General features: G+C 46.8%; 5 protein-coding genes across 8 annotated transcripts in view; 3 read left to right on the top strand and 2 right to left on the bottom strand.

Moving 5' to 3' along the window:
* The first annotated feature begins 262 nt into the window (after window positions 1-262).
* Window positions 263-6,543, top strand: LOC108142672 (polycomb protein Su(z)12). Of its 2 annotated transcripts, XM_017266678.2 has the most exons (7): window positions 263-875; window positions 950-996; window positions 1,516-2,014; window positions 2,076-2,931; window positions 3,451-4,274; window positions 5,212-5,367; window positions 5,441-5,552. In XM_017266678.2, the coding sequence occupies exons 1-6, from the start codon at window positions 683-685 to the stop codon at window positions 5,361-5,363; spliced, it is 2,571 nt and encodes an 856-aa protein (XP_017122167.1). In that variant the 5' UTR covers window positions 263-682; the 3' UTR covers window positions 5,364-5,367; window positions 5,441-5,552. The 2 variants fall into 2 exon arrangements, with proteins under 2 accessions (XP_017122167.1, XP_017122166.1); XM_017266677.2 differs by lacking the exon at window positions 5,212-5,367 and having other exon boundaries at window positions 5,441-6,543.
* Window positions 6,544-7,151: 608 nt separating this feature from the next.
* Window positions 7,152-10,336, bottom strand: LOC108142486 (26S proteasome non-ATPase regulatory subunit 2). Its single transcript, XM_017266372.2, has 2 exons — window positions 8,277-10,336; window positions 7,152-8,209 (listed from the first exon to the last, which is right to left on the bottom strand). Exons 1-2 carry the CDS (start codon window positions 10,197-10,199, stop codon window positions 7,373-7,375), a joined length of 2,760 nt encoding a protein of 919 aa, XP_017121861.1. The 5' UTR covers window positions 10,200-10,336; the 3' UTR covers window positions 7,152-7,372.
* A 712-nt stretch (window positions 10,337-11,048) lies between these two features.
* Window positions 11,049-12,210, top strand: LOC108142342 (exosome complex component MTR3). The gene is made up of 2 exons (XM_017266100.1): window positions 11,049-11,291; window positions 11,352-12,210. Exons 1-2 carry the CDS (start codon window positions 11,141-11,143, stop codon window positions 12,182-12,184), a joined length of 984 nt encoding a protein of 327 aa, XP_017121589.1. The 5' UTR covers window positions 11,049-11,140; the 3' UTR covers window positions 12,185-12,210.
* A 146-nt stretch (window positions 12,211-12,356) lies between these two features.
* LOC108142341 (U4/U6 small nuclear ribonucleoprotein Prp3) lies at window positions 12,357-14,605 on the bottom strand. Of its 3 annotated transcripts, none has more exons than XM_017266099.2 (3): window positions 14,459-14,605; window positions 13,372-14,389; window positions 12,357-13,316 (listed from the first exon to the last, which is right to left on the bottom strand). In XM_017266099.2, the coding sequence occupies exons 2-3, from the start codon at window positions 14,237-14,239 to the stop codon at window positions 12,562-12,564; spliced, it is 1,623 nt and encodes a 540-aa protein (XP_017121588.1). In that variant the 5' UTR covers window positions 14,240-14,389; window positions 14,459-14,605; the 3' UTR covers window positions 12,357-12,561. The 3 variants fall into 3 exon arrangements, with proteins under 3 accessions (XP_017121588.1, XP_017121587.1, XP_017121586.1); XM_017266098.2 differs by having other exon boundaries at window positions 14,463-14,605; XM_017266097.2 differs by having other exon boundaries at window positions 13,372-14,605.
* Window positions 14,606-14,711: 106 nt separating this feature from the next.
* LOC108142339 (chromodomain-helicase-DNA-binding protein Mi-2 homolog) overlaps window positions 14,712-15,046 on the top strand; it is a 30,292-nt gene continuing 29,957 nt past the window's right edge. The window contains exon 1 of the mRNA XM_017266094.2: window positions 14,712-14,855. Within this exon, the coding sequence (XP_017121583.1) occupies window positions 14,819-14,855 (37 nt within the window). The 5' untranslated portion in view covers window positions 14,712-14,818. The remainder of the gene's footprint in view (window positions 14,856-15,046) is intronic.

The following is a 15,046-nucleotide window of genomic DNA, read 5'->3' as shown; positions in this document are numbered from 1 at the left end:
AAAAAAACGGCATTGCCAGATGGCTTCAATTGATAAACTTTCGGCACTGGAAGCAAACAGCTGTCTATGAACTCTACTAGTTTTTGTTGTTAACTTCGCGCTTAACTAGTTTGGTTATTAATATATAGTCAATAAAACACAAACAAATATTCACAGGCTTTTTCTTTTTTTTTAAAGAATTGTAAACATGAATTTATGCCAAACTGCAGTGTTGGCTAACGCAAAAAGTGTCATTAGGTTGCATGATACATAAATGCATGCGGCATGAAAGAATGCAAAAAAAAAAGCAATTGCATTGTTTGTCAACGTGTAAAAGTGTTTAATATACGATTTTTTTACAAATAAATAAAACGTTGATAATATAATTAAATAGTTTTAGTGAGTTGCAATTATAAATCTAACCGTCATACTGTCGTAACGTTGCAAATACGCCCATAATAACGCTGAGACAAAAGCAAAAGGTTTCGCGCCGAAAAAGAAGACAGCAAAAACACGCATAGCGCTGCGAAAAACAAAGAAAACTCGATTCTTAATGGACTCTTTTGCGGGGAAAATGTGCACAAATTAAAAGCGAGTGCGTGCGGTTGTAATTGTGATCCGTAGAACACCCGTACCGCTCCCCCAGAACCGCCCACGCACCACCCCGCCCCCGCCCCCCTTCTGCCAACAACACACACACACAATGGCACCAGCGAAAAAACGCGAGAAAGACAATAATGCTGATGGCGCGACCACAAATGGCCTAAATTGTCTATCCCATGGATCAGCGGAGGCGTCCAATGCAGGCTCTACTGTACCGCCGACGGCGGCTGAGGGACAGGTCAAACTCAATGGCCACCAGCAGGAGCAGGAACTCTTTTTGCAGGCCTTTGAGAGTGAGTAAAGCCATGGGCTTACCTATGAGGCACCAAATGCACTACGTTAAATCTTTACCTTACCCTTTTTACAGAGCCCACGCAGATCTATCGCTACCTGCGCAATCGACACGAGACCAATGTATGTTTTATAAGGTCCCAGACATCTCTTCCGAATATCCGGTGTCCCAACTTTTAGAGGGAATATCCAAGAAATCTCTACCAAACAGTTGCCAAATATTGGTTTCCCATTATTATGAGTTCAAATTCTCGGCCAATTTACACACCATTTCAGCAAATAGTTTAAAGTCAGCTATTTCCAAACAGTTTTCGCTTCAATTTCCATTACAAAGTTAAAAAATAATTGTCATAAAATGTTTGGATTGTCCCCGAAACTCCTAGAAAACTTGTCCAATCGAAGATCAAACCTTCCAGAAACCTCTTCCACATTGTATTAAACGATTTTAAAAACAAAATTAGAACCTTTGCATCAAGCATATGTATGAAAATTTTATATATGAAGGATTTTTAAAACCATATTCATTTTAAAACCACTTTGCATGTTTTACGACAACCAACCAAGCATCATGTTAGAGATTTCTGGTGTACCCTCGATAGCCCTTGAGCCCCTTTACTAATATATTACTCCCTAAATGCACAGCCCATCTTCCTCAATCGCACGCTCAGCTACATGAAGGAACGCATGTCGCGGAACAACAAGAAGCGGGCCAGTTTCCAGGTGAACTCCATGCTGGACAGCATAACACAGAAATCGGAGGCGGTGAGCCAAAACTACCTCCACGTCATCTACGATTCGCTGCACGAGAAACTGCAGGCGGCGACTTCGGCGACGGCCAACGATTCTGGCGAGGATGTGCTGCAGGAGCACCTGCTCTGCGAGGCGGGTGAGCCTGTGAGCGTGGAGACGACGCTCTACAAGATCACACGCAGCAAGCGCAAGGATAGCACCCTGGACTTCCAGGAGCTGCTCAGCAAGAGCTCCCAGATCGTTTATAACCCAAAGGATCGCGTGGAAGAGCATGCCACCATCAGCATTCCCTTGCAGGCGATGCGGCCGATGGGTGAACAGCACACACTGTACAAGCTGCTCTTTCGCATCAAGGTGCTGGCGCCAAGCACGTGCAACGATGAGAATGCAGGTGAGTTGGCCCAGATCCTACGCTGTCTTCATCCAAAGTTACATAATTTCTTTTTCTGCAGAAACCCCGCCGAACAAGCGAACGCGTCGAAATGAGAAGATGTTTGGCTCGGAGCTGATATTGTACGAGAAGTCCAGCGGCTTCATTACCGAAGGCGAGTACGAGGCCATGCTGCAGCCTCTGAATTCCACCAGCATCAAGTCCTTCTCACCAAAGAAATGCACATGGGAAACGATGCCCGACAGCTACATTCCACTCTCGCTGACCTACGATGTCTACCAGCAGAGTCCCATGCTCAAGTTCCATCTCACACTGTCCAACGAACAGCTGCCGGAGATTATTTCGGGGCCGGAACTGCAGCGATATGTCCAGCATCTGGATGCGGTGGCCGCCGAGATGAATCACCACAATAACAATAACTACAGCAACAACAATAACTGCAATGGATTGAAGAACGGCATAGGAGGCAGCACCTTATGCACCAAATCCACGCCGGAGCACATCCAGATCGTGTACAACTTCATGTACAGCAACAATACGCGCCAGCAGACGGAGTACACACAGGAACTGAACTGCCCGTGGTGCGGATTGGACTGCCTGCGTCTCTATGCCCTGCTCAAGCATCTGAAGCTGTGCCACGCCCGCTTTAATTTCACCTACCAGCCGGCTGGAAGTGGGGCGCGAATCGATGTCACCATCAATGATGCCTACGATGGTTCGTATGCCGGTTCGCCATACGACCTGGCCGGACCATCGGGCTCATCGTTTGCCCGCACCTGCGGCCCCGTACGACGCACCTCGGTCACCAGCCTGATGGTGTGCCGGCCAAGGCGCCAGAAGACCTGTCTGGATGAGTTCCTGGAGCTGGACGAGGACGAGATCAGCAACCAGCGTTCGTACATCACGGGTCACAACAGGTAGGGGCTAAAAGATTGGAAAGAATGTATTAAGTCGAATTGCAATATTAGTTTAGAAGCTTTATCTTTTTAAATTCAGAACGATTCCATTATTTTAGAGTTTTTCATGTGTGTTCTTTAATGAGACTGAAACTTTTTTTGAAAAAATATAAGAAATGCTTAGGAAAAATGCGTTGTAATAGTTTTGTTGGATGTACATATTTGGGTGTCAAATATAGCAAAGAAAAAAATATATAAAGTCTCAGTAAAATTAAATAATCTAAGGGAAAGCGCAAAATCTAAAATAGAAAATTAAAGCAAATATTTAGATAGAAATTTGAACAGCATTTCCCTCACAAATGTTAGTAACACTTTAATTTTGTTATTAAATATTAGGGGAAATCTTTGAAAACGTATAAATATAAATTAAAAATCTATTGATAGCGAAAGACTAAAAAGTTAGGATAACATTCAAGTAAACTATCTAATTAGTGGTATCGAAATTTGTTAACTCCACGAACCGCCACAAAATACTTGCAGACTTTACCACCACACGGAAACCTGCCTGCCAGTGCATCCAAAGGAGCTGGACATCGACTCGGAGGGCGAGAGCGATCCGTTGTGGCTGCGCCAGAAGACCATCCAGATGATCGACGAGTTCTCCGACGTAAACGAGGGCGAAAAGGAGCTGATGAAACTGTGGAACCTGCACGTGATGCGGCACGGGTTCGTGGGCGACTGCCAGCTGCCGATAGCCTGCGAGATGTTCCTCGACGCCAAGGGCAACGAGATTGTGCGCAAGAATCTCTACCGCAACTTCATCCTGCACATGTGCTCGCTCTTCGACTACGGTTTGATTGCGGCCGAGACGGTCTACAAGACGGTACAAAAGCTCCAGGGACTGCTGAGCAAGTACACCGCCGGCCAGGAACTGATGCAGCGCCAGCGCGAGGAGCAGCTCAAGTTCTGGCTGGACGTGGGCATGCACAAGAAGCAGGAGGATCCCAAGACGCTCAAGTCGCCGCAGAAGCCCGCACCGCCCGCAGACCAAGCAGCTACCTCGTCGGCTTCTACGTCCGGAAGTGGGACGGCGGCCAGCTCGATGCAGCCGCCCAAACGGATGCCGGCACACCTGAAGCGAGCCAGTGCAGCGGCCGCCACTGGGAATCAGGGCAAGACAACGGAAAATGGCAGCAACGGCGGCACCAACAACAGCAAGAACGTGGCCAAGAAGAGCGCCGATCAGCCGCTGGCCACCCTGGCCAACACACGGGAGCGTCGCTCCGATCCCGGCCAGAAACGCAGTGTCAGCGGAACGCGACTTGCGGCAGCACCCGCCTCAAAGCGCAAGCTGAGCGCCAAAGGTAAGAGCCACGTCAGCATGCAGAAAAGCTGCCAGCATTCCAGTCTCATCTCCATCGTAGTCATTTGATTTGGACACCGTCACGGCTTGGGATCACATGCTGCAATCTGAGAGGGTTGCGGCTATAGACAGGTTCCTGGAAAGCATCTACACTTTGTACAGATTGTAGAATATTCTAGAGTTCAGTTTAGTAAACTAGCAACATTGCCACTTTGAAACCTTATAAAATCAGTTCATTATTGACTAAAAGAAATTTGAATTATATATTTAAAACCTGGTAATAATACAAAGCAGAATCAGCTGGAAAAATATTTAAAGACTATAAAGCTTAACAATTACATTTTTATATTATTCTTCTTTCGGTTTACGTTAAATTATTAAAAAAAATGTCTTGCTAGTAAAGTAATGAGAACTTTCAAAAAACTCTTTTTATAAAAGGATACAAATATTTTCAACATTCTGTCTTCATTATAAAGAATTTTGAAAATAGTTTTCGGTTTTGAATAATTTTATTTTAACAATTTTTTTAACAAATGCAAGAATTAATCAAAGTTTTATTTATTAAATTAACTTTTTTTTAATTAAACTTAATTCGAAAATATATTTTTTTAGTAATCTTAGGTTTTAATAATCTTTACACCTGCTGTAGAAACATTAGGATTATAAACCCATTTTAAATATTCACCTCTTAACTTTAACTAATTAACTAAATGTCAACAATTAACATCATAAAAAACAAAAAGATGAATCAGTACATGCATCTCCATATGTACATACAAATACACCAAAGCATCTAACCATCGTCATGAGTTCACAATGAAAGCCAATCAAAATTCCAATCAAAATTGATCCTTTGGACTTTTTTTTTTCTTTTGAACTTTTTCCTTTGGACTTTAACTGAATTCTTCCTCTCAATGTGAACGCGCGGTCGTGGGCAGATGTGGAGCAGGCGGCGGATGTGCCAGAAGTGGTGGACCACAGCGATAATGCTGTCGATGTTGGTATTATTGAGGATGAATGTGATGAAGTTAGACCCATGGGAATTAATGGCATTGCAAACCCAGTTGACGACAACTGTGTGGGCAATTAATTAAGTACATTGTTTACTGGAGCTACAAACATTATTTACTTTAGTTAATTGTGTTTCGTTTTTGGGCCCTTGTACAGATAATATAGCGCCAGGCAAGCGGCAGCGCTACAGCGACGGAAATTCCGGGGCAGGAAGCGGAACAGGAACCGGAAATGGACAAGGAAGCGGAAGTGGAGCCAGGAGCAACAAAAGCAATAACCATACACTGCCAGCAACCAGTAACAACAACAGTAATAGCAGCAGCAGCAGCAACAACAGCAGCAACAAACGACCAATCGTCCGACGTCGCTCCACATCAGAGCGGACCAAGTCGAGCGGATCAGGAGCGGGCGGATCAGGAGGAGCTGCCGGAGGAGTGCGCACCAGGCTATCGGTGCCGGCCAAATACGAGAGGCGCTGACGCAGGCGCCGCCGCTGTTGCTGCTGCTCCTCCATCACCACCACCACCACCACCACCTCGTCCTCGTCCTCACTCATCGCCTCCCGTTGACCACATGCATCGCAGGGCTCAGTTTGCTTGATTGGCAAACGCTTAGCCAAGCCAGGCAATTTTTACATACCTATCATTAATGATTTATTTCTATTATGTTGTGTTATATTTTAATCGATTTATGATGTTGGACATTTTTGTAAAAAACTTGTGTCGGATTTCAAATTGACCTCAAAATCGTTCACTTGGTTCGTTGTTTCAAATAAACAAAACAGCGATTCTTTAAGCCACTTCAGTTGTGTTGGCCAATAACTCGAAAGCAGAAAAACTTTAGTTTGCCAGATACTTAAAAAAACAGATAAACAAACATACAGGGCTAATGGAAAACAGAATTCAAAACTTATTTGAATCAACTTGCTTACTATTCATCTTGTTCGGGTCATGTAAATTCACCTTTTGTGGCAGAGAAAATGAGACAGACAAATTTATTATATGTAATTAGTGCAGAGTGTATACAAATATATATTTACAGCAATAAGCAAATCTATTTTTAATGCGAAATGCGTACTTGACAAGCAAAACATAATTCCAAAATCACACAAAAATACAAATATCACTAGAGCCTATACACACCTACATTTAAACATACGTGCATAAATAAAAATCCACTTCAAACACAAAAAAAACACACACACAGTAAAATTGCTAAAAGCCACTGAATAAAGTATGCATATATATTTTTACAGTGCATAACTATGGTCTTAAATGGTTTATTTCATTACTACTGGGATGTCACTTTTTGGATTGAGATTTCGGTACTCTCTGGAAAAAAAAATTATATAAAAATTTTTTTTTTAATTTTTTGAAAAATTTAAATAACAATTTGATTGTTAACTTTTGTCTAAACAGAACACGAAAGGAAGGCAACTTCGAAGAGCCGATGTTTACATATTCTTTCAGGTATTGCAAAAATTAAACATCTAATTTTCGAATTATGAGAGTATTCATTAAAAGACTTTGAAGCCATGATTCGATCGTTCCTATGGCAGCTATATGCTAACGTTTTTCGATTTTAATAAAATTAAAAGTGTCATTCTGAATTATCAAACCATTCCTAAGTCCAAAAGAATTTTAAAAAAAAAATTGAAAATTAGAGAAGTTATAATTTATGTTTGTAATATTCCGATTGTTTCCTTGGGAGATATTTAATATAGTGGTCCGAATTTGATCAAATTTTAACCGTAATTTCAAAATAATAAGCCATCAATAAATATCGAAAAAAATTAACAAAAAAAATATTGGGAAAAATCTGTCCAATGTGCAAATGTCTGTGGTACGCTTCACAAGACCAACAACACTTATATTTTGCCATTTCACTGGCCTAAAATTTATTCATATTCAATCTGTCTTTGATGTTTAAAAGTATAAATACGTTTTTTATTTTTTATAAGTAGATATATATTTTGTATTAATGACATTTGAATCAACTGCCAATGGGGGAACAAATAGTTATTGGGAGTTAGTTGCTGAACATAAATTTCAGGCATGATCTTAAACGTTAGATGTTTGAATGCACTCTCTACTTAACAAAGTTGGGGTTCTTTTTCAGTATGACGAATCCCTCCATGACGGGAGTGAGGGCCAGATACTCGTCGGTGGCCAGCTCGGCACGCTCGCCGATGGCCAGCAGGACGGGCGTGGTGTGGGTCTGGAAACCGGTGATGGTCTTCGGCTTGCCGGCCTGTCCGACCACATCGATGGCAATGCCGACGCGCACGGGCACCTGCAGCTGGTTGAGCTCCTCGTCGAAGGTGATCAACATGCGGGCCTGCATGGCCGGCACCAGGGTGTAGAGCAGATAGTGCGATCGGTTCAGAATCAGGTTCTTCACATCCAGCAGGGATACCAGCGTGGCCATTAGGCCAGCAACGGCCATGGGGTTCATCAGCTGGCGATCACTGTGGTAGGGACTCAGCGACAGGGTGCCCTTGCCCAAGTGCGTCAGACTCTGGGCAATGCGCACCATGAACAGATTGCTGGGATCCTTCGAATGGTATTGCGCCAACTGGCGCAGCATGGATGCGAGGCGGGCATTGTTCGTGCCGGCGCCCACCAGGCCCATGGCAAAGATCGCATTGTGGGCCACCTCGGCATCGCTGTCGTGCGAGAACTTGCTCAGCGTGTCGATGATGTTCAGCTTGGGATTGGAGGCGGAGATCAGGCCCAAGGCCAGCGGGACGGCCCGCCGGATAGCCGGCTCGCAATAGCGCAGCAGGTTGCCAAAGGAGCGGTATGCCATCTCGGCGCCAATGTCCTCGCCCATGGCGATCAAGGCAATGCCCAGCACGGCGATCGATTGAGTGGCCGACAAGTCCTTCTCGCGCTCCTTTTCCTTCTCCTTCTCCTTCTCCTTGTCCTAAAGAGTGTTCGAGTGTGAAGATAATATTATAATATATATAATATAAAATATAATAAATTATTACCTTGTCCTTGCCCTTGTCCTTCTTGCTCTTTTCCTTCTCGTCATCGGCACTGGTGGTCTCATAGTGATCGGAGCAGATGTGGAGCAACTGCTGGATCTTGAGGACATTGCCGGTGCCGGCATATGCACAAATGTCCACCATGGTGGTGGCCATGCTGCGGTGCGGCTCCTCCAGAACCTCCAGGGTCATCATGACGGCCTCGGTGGACTTCTGGCGGCCCAAGTACAGCAAACCGAGTCCCAAGAACAGGAACCTAGTGTAGGTGTCCTTAAGGTCCGACTTGGTCAGTCCCATGATGGTCTGCAGCAGGATCTCGGTAATCTCCGCGTTGCAGGAGCCTACGCTGATCAGACCCAGCGACAGGGCCGTGATGCCCAGGATCTCCACGCTGGCCGAGCTCTTGTTGTTGCTGCCAAAGGAGAAGACCGTCTTCAACGTGTCGATCACAATGGAGCGGTTGGAGCCGGCATAGGCGATGCCCAGGCCAAGGATGGCGCCAACACGCATGCAGGAGTTCTGGTTATCGATGTAGTCCGAGAGCAGGGCATGGGCCGGATCGACCTCGTTGCGAATGCCGCAGTTAACGATGCCGCAGGCCAGCAAGGCGCCGGACTTGATGTTGTCGTCGGTGGAGTACAAGTACTTGTCGATCATGGTCAGGCCGCCATCGACGTCCCACAGAAGGATGAGACCCAACGAGGCGGTGGCCGAGAGCATGCCGTGCTCCTTATTCTTGTACAGCCACTTGTTGCCATCCTCCGACAGCAATTTATCGACACCAAAGCCGGCATTGACGAAGCCATTGACGAAACTGGCCGCCAGATTCTGCTTGGCCGAGTCCACTTGGATCGAAGCGAAGCGGGAACGCGAGTTGTCCAGATGCGATTTGTAAATGTCCTCCGGCGTCTTGGGCTCCATGATGTCCAGCTCGCGGGCCAGATTCAGGAAGTGCTTGTTCAGATTAGCATTGGACATGATCTCCATCAGGTCGTCGTAGTCGGGCACCGATTCGTCCAGCTCCAGGCAAATCTGCTGGCGTGCCAGCATGAAGGCCAGCTGCTTCTGCATGGCCGGCTCCTTGGGCTCCTTGAAGATCTCCCCGATCTTGTCCATGTCGTTGAGCATCAGGGCCAATCGCATGGCCTGTGTGTGCTGGGTGAACTTGCGCGACAGCTGCAGGGCCGTTTCCAAGATAATGGTGTTGTCCGGCTCGGGGACATAGGGATAGCAGGACTGCAGATAGAGGCAGACACGCGGATAGGCCGACTCGTCCACATAGTCGCCCAGCAGATGCAGGTGATCGATTTCGATGAGCAGATCGCAGGCATCCGCCTCGGCATTGTGCTCCATGTTGTAGGGTATGATCTGTTTGACCAGCTCGATGAGTTGGACACGGAAATCGCCAGTGGTGTCGTGGTAGTGGGCGGATATCTCCCCGGAGAGATGACGCACATACTCGTGGCCCCAGTCGCCGATGCGCTGCTTGCGATCGCAGAGGAATCGATAGGCCAGGCAATCCTTGCCGCTGCCCATGGTCATGGAGAGCACTGAGATGATGTCGGCGCACAGCTGGCGGGACTGCTCGTCCGGCATGTGCTTGTAGACCGTCTTCATGGTGTCGTAGTGCGGACGCATGAACTTCAGCGGCTTGGGCACCGAGGTCATTGACGTGGTGGAGGCCCGGATCAACTTGGCCATCATCTCCAGCGTCGGTTGGTAGAGCTTCGCGTCCGGCTCCTGCAGGTGCTGCACCAGCAGCTCCAGCTCCTCCTGCAGCTGCTGGTCCTCGTCCGACAGCTCCGGCTGCTGCTCCTTATCCTTGCCGTCCTTCTTCTCGTCTTTCTTGGCCTTCGGATCCTTCGCATCGCCGCCCGTGGCCGCCGGCTGGGGCTGCTTCTTCTCCTGCTTGGTTTCGCCCGTCATTTTTGCGATGCACTGTCTGCTTTCTCCACTTCAAATTTTATATTTAATTATAGTTACACTTTAGTTTCAACTGTAATGCGGCGTTCGCTTTTGTTCCTTTTTTCGTTGTTGAAACAGCAGAATTACACAGCGCTTTTTGTGGGTGTGACCAAATGGGGAACGCCAAAATATACCACGGTAGTCATGCAAAAATACTAATATTCTGAATCAAAAAATCAAGAACTGGTCACATTAGAGCGACATGGTGATATACAAATATCGTTTTTCAACCGATAGTCGTTTTCGATTATCGAAAATATTTGGTTGCTATTAATGCGCTTTTCTCACTGAGGTAGACTATGCTATTTCTCGCCCATATGGTTTATATTCGCATTGAGCATTTGGGTGTAAATTTATGCTGTTACAAAAAATAGTGTGAACTGTGCTTTTGTTACATATTTATAGCAATAAATAGACTTATTCCATTGGCGCTTTAATAGACTTTTTAAATAATAATAATAATAATTATTTTAATTATTTTATTTTATTAATATGGAGCTTAAGTTTAATTTGGAATTGGGTTGTGACGGCTTTTCTTACATTTATCTAAAAGTACCAAAACTGATGGGAAGAGAACAGAAATTTGAATTTTCCCGCTAACAAAATAGCTATTACTATTACTAAATATATTTTTGACATTCGCAAGTAGAAAGTTGTTCTTCTGCTCTTGATGTGTCCACTGATGTTGGCATATTCCATCTATTTTAATCCTGCTCCTCTGTGATATTCATTACCAAATTGGTAATTTCTCTGTTTCTAACATACTGAAAAAAACTTAAATAATACTAATAATACCACAAAAGTATTTTACTCAAAAGACAAAACTAAAGCCATATTTTTTGGCTCACATGTGAATTTAGTTTGTTTACGTTTCGTTTAAATTGAGAGGACTACTAAGTAATATGTTGAGAGTGACCCAAACCAAGAACAGCCTTCTCGATGGAGCCTCCATAGCGGAGGAGCTCTACACAACGCCGAAGGACGGCGATGATTTTTTTGAGAGTCTGTCCAAGCCGGCAAAGGAGCCCACTAAACTGGCGCCCAGGAACACCTGTTGGTTAAAAGCACTTCCCTAATTAATCTTACAGTTCTAATAGATATCCCTAATTACAGTTATTCGGGCCGGGGTTTTGACCACTGTGAGGGGCTCCGCGTACATGGAGTATGGAAACACCAAGGTACTTGCCATTGTGGCTCCCCCCAAGGAGTTAATCCGCGCCAGCGCCCGCCGGATGAACATGGGCGTGCTCAGTTGTTATGTGAACTTTGCGGCCTTTGCAACGGGGGATCTGGAATCGGTGGCGGAACGCGAACGACACTTAGGCAGCATGCTGACCAAGGCCTTGGAGCCAGTTGTTTGCCGAACGGAGTTCCTCAACTTTCAGCTGGACATACGGGTGCTGATCCTAGACGATGATGGCTGTCTGCTTAGCACGGCCATCAACTGCTGCGGCGTGGCCCTGGTGGAGTGCGGAATTTCCACATACGATCTGATAACGGCCTCCACGGCTTGTATCTTTCGGGATCACGTCTTCCTTAATCCCAGTGCCAAGGTAGAGGAGCTGTTGTGGAAGCATCGCGGCAATAGCGGCACCAGTGAAACCTCCACGCCCCCGTCTGTCCAAGAGCACGGTCTGATCATCACCGCCAGCATGGACACCTTTGAACAGATCGCCCAGTGTCAACAGTGCGGATATCTGAGTCCTGAGACCTATGTTAAACTGCTGGACTACACGCTAGCCATTAACAAGTCGCTGCGACAGCTGGTCAGAGGTGTCCTGACCAAGCGGGTCAAGGAGCAGCACGAACTGGACCTGCGCGAGAAGGCCGAGAGCGCCCTGGAGGATCAGCGGTTGGAGGAGATCATCGAGAAGCTAAAGACGCAAGGACTGGACGAGTTTATCCAGTCCAACATTAAGGAAGATCCTTATGTTAAGAGGAATTAGCTAATAAAATTTCGATTTTGTTCGTATTTTTCAGTAATTTCTCTTAATTGGTAAAAGGATCTAAGGATATTTTGGACAAATTTGTTCTACTAGAAGGAGTAAACAGATTAGAAATTTCTGAATAAGCAGAATTACAGGCAGTAGCTTCCTAGAAACAAATACAACGAATGTGTTGAGTCCTGACAAAACTTTTATTTATATTTTTTGCACTTCCAAAGGTTTCGAAAAGCTCCGAGAAAGAGTACATATTAAATGCATGGCGCTTTAAAACATCAATTCAGACTTCTTATCCTTTCGAAAGTGAATTTTTAGTACCGTAGTTTTTTTTTTTTTTGTAGTTCCTAGAATGCTTTTCGTCGCATCTCCAGCGACTCCTTCTACTGCTGATCCGTGGAGGCCTCGAGGACGGCGCCCGAGTAGGCCAGATCCCAGTAGTGCTCAACCTGGTGCTTCTGAAAGAACTCGCGGGCCATTTTTTCCATGGGAAAGATCTTGAACTTGATTTCGCCAAAGTGGCGACGCTGACTAGTTCCCTCCCAAACGAGCACACACGAGTTGGGCACATCCTGCCCGTCGTTGCCTTTCGCCAGGTCCTCCTCCCATTTGATGCGCGTTAGCATGAGGCGGCGGTATTTCTTCTGTTGCTTGGGACCACCCTCAACGACAACCACACAGCAATCGCGAAACAAAACAACGCTGCCGGTCATTTGCAGTTGCTTGGCATTGGTCTCCACCTTAAACTTCTTGCTCTGGTTGTCCTGCAGATCGCGTATGCGATACACGCTCACATGCACGCCGCAGCTGGTGTCCTCCCTGAGTTTGCGCTGCTTCTTCTCGCTCTTCTGCTCGCTGGTCAGCTTGCGGGCATTGTTGGCATCCTCGTGCGCCTTTTGCCGCTTGGCCATCTGCTCGCGGACATGTTGCTCCATCTTTGTGGGGTCCTGCACGGCCTCCGAGCCCAGAACACGCATTAGGTTGGAGATGCGCAGCTTGGGCTCTGGTGGGGCCACCAATCCCAAGCGGATCTTCTCCTGCTCCTCCTTCCAGGCCTCGCGACGGTTCTGACGACGCAGCTTCTTGCGCTCCTTCTTGGTAAGGAATACGGGCAGATACACCGGCTTCATGGGCTCATCTAAAGGGGAACGATTTTGAGTTTCTATTGAAAGCATTGCTTGGTATTCACTTACTTGGTGGCTTCATTTGTGTGGGATGCTCTATGAGGTTGCTAATGGCCGTCTGGCGAATGCTTATCTTACCGCTCTCCTCGTCCAGCGTCTCCAGGTCCTGGGTGAGTATGACTGAGTCCCACCACTCCATGGCGGGCACATCGTCGGGCATGTCCTGCTTGGGAGCAATCAACGCCAGCTTGGTGGCCGACGAGATGCCCGTTTTCCGGGCTATTTGCGAAATCTCGTTCTGCAGCCGCTCCAACTGGCTCTTCATTCGCATCCGTTCGGCCAGCTGCTGAAATTTGCCGGGCTCATGGAACCGCAGTGTCCGCTTGTTCCTCACCGTGGGCTTCTGGGCTATGCGATCGTCAAAGTACTTGATGGCCTCCTCTTGCGCAGAAGTGCCGGATTCACTGCGTTCACCCAAGCCCGTTTGGCGTTGGAACACCTCGCGCTTCTTGGCGCGTATGTTGGCCTTTAGAGTGGGTGTCACCGTGGGTATGTTGATGGTTCTACCGCTCTTGTCCACAGTGCGTCCCTCCTCGTCCAGGATCAGGGGCTTGGGTCGCTCCTGTGCCTGTGCAGCAGCTGCAGCGGCGGCTGCCACTGCATTGGGTTGAATCAAGTTGGCCAAATTGCCGGTGAGCTTGGCCCTGATCTGCGCCTGCAATTCGGCTATCTTTCTGGCCTTCTCCGAATCCTCGGGCGTGGGTTTCTTGGACAGGGCCTGGGTGGCCAGGGCAACGGGCATTCCAATCGAGGGAACGGATGCCAGCAGGGGATCCTTGTCGCGCAGATTGCTCAACGCCCGCTTGCGTTCCTCGATCTCTCTCTGGGCATGGGCCATCATTAGCTTGATCTGCGTGGAACTCAGCGAGGCGGACATGGCCGCATCCTCTTTCTGGTCACCACCGCCATTTTTTTCCAGGACATCGAAGCGGGATTTCTTGGGCGCTTCGATGGCGCCACTACCGCCTCCGGAATCTGAGGCGGCAGCGCGCTTTTTGGACAACTTCTGGTCGTCGACGTCGCCATCCTTGCGCGTGATAATGGACGACATAATTCGCAATTAAATGGGTCGAACTAAAAAGTAAAGGTTATTTACCAACAACTTGGCACATTCCTCGTGCGTTTTATACAGCAAATTTGCAAAAGAAAACAAGACACAAGGTTTTTTTTCGGTGAAAAATTCTTCGAGACAAGACAGGCTGGTTAAACAAAATTCAAACAGGGTTGTCGTTGTCTACACACACACGGCCAGTGCGACCGTTTTGCTTCGTTTTATCGAATTGCAGCTCTGTCTCTCTCAATTTTTTTGTCGCTCTCCGCTCCGCCATATTTGTTGAAGCCGCTTACAACTGTCTATTTTTTTCTCGTCGTGTCTGTGTGTGCTTAATTATTTGTTGTGAAAATTAAGCCATTTTCGTGTGCTTAAATAGCGTAAAAGTTGCATTCGACTGCTAGCATGGCATCGGAGGAAGAGAATGACGATAATTTCCAGGGTGAGTGCATTGTTTTAGTCGGCCAAAAGTCGGCGTGAAAAAATTCAGTCGGTCGGTCGAGAACCGTGGTCATGTTCAAGAGCCGCAAAGCCGCGCAGCGTGCTTGTCCCTCTCCTATTGTTTATTGTTTGCTGATAATGCCAATTGGCGAAAGACATTGTTTCACGCATAGGTAACTGTAAATATTACGG

The sequence above is a fragment of the Drosophila elegans genome, unplaced genomic scaffold (assembly GCF_018152505.1).
Source record: "Drosophila elegans isolate 14027-0461.03 unplaced genomic scaffold, ASM1815250v1 contig_208, whole genome shotgun sequence".
Lineage (NCBI taxonomy): Eukaryota > Metazoa > Arthropoda > Insecta > Diptera > Drosophilidae > Drosophila > Drosophila elegans.
The sequence above is the reverse complement of the archived record's forward strand: the minus strand, read 5'-3'. Positions and strand labels throughout refer to the sequence as shown.

Bases quoted from the DNA above. Each gene is read 5' to 3' on its own strand.
- LOC108142672 (XM_017266677.2), top strand. From the start codon at position 683: ATGGCACCAGCGAAAAAACGCGAGAAAGACAATAATGCTGATGGCGCG. The intron at 876-949 runs GTGAGTAAAGCC...CCCTTTTTACAG, and splicing joins CTTTTTGCAGGCCTTTGAGA to AGCCCACGCAGATCTATCGC. The intron at 4,275-5,440 runs GTAAGAGCCACG...GCCCTTGTACAG, and splicing joins GCGCAAGCTGAGCGCCAAAG to ATAATATAGCGCCAGGCAAG.
- LOC108142486 (XM_017266372.2), bottom strand. From the start codon at position 10,199: ATGACGGGCGAAACCAAGCAGGAGAAGAAGCAGCCCCAGCCGGCGGCC. The intron at 8,210-8,276 runs GTAATAATTTAT...AACACTCTTTAG, and splicing joins AGGACAAGGGCAAGGACAAG to GACAAGGAGAAGGAGAAGGA.
- LOC108142342 (XM_017266100.1), top strand. From the start codon at position 11,141: ATGTTGAGAGTGACCCAAACCAAGAACAGCCTTCTCGATGGAGCCTCC. The intron at 11,292-11,351 runs GTTGGTTAAAAG...CCCTAATTACAG, and splicing joins ACTGGCGCCCAGGAACACCT to TTATTCGGGCCGGGGTTTTG.
- LOC108142341 (XM_017266097.2), bottom strand. From the start codon at position 14,413: ATGTCGTCCATTATCACGCGCAAGGATGGCGACGTCGACGACCAGAAG. The intron at 13,317-13,371 runs GTAAGTGAATAC...GTTCCCCTTTAG, and splicing joins CACACAAATGAAGCCACCAA to ATGAGCCCATGAAGCCGGTG.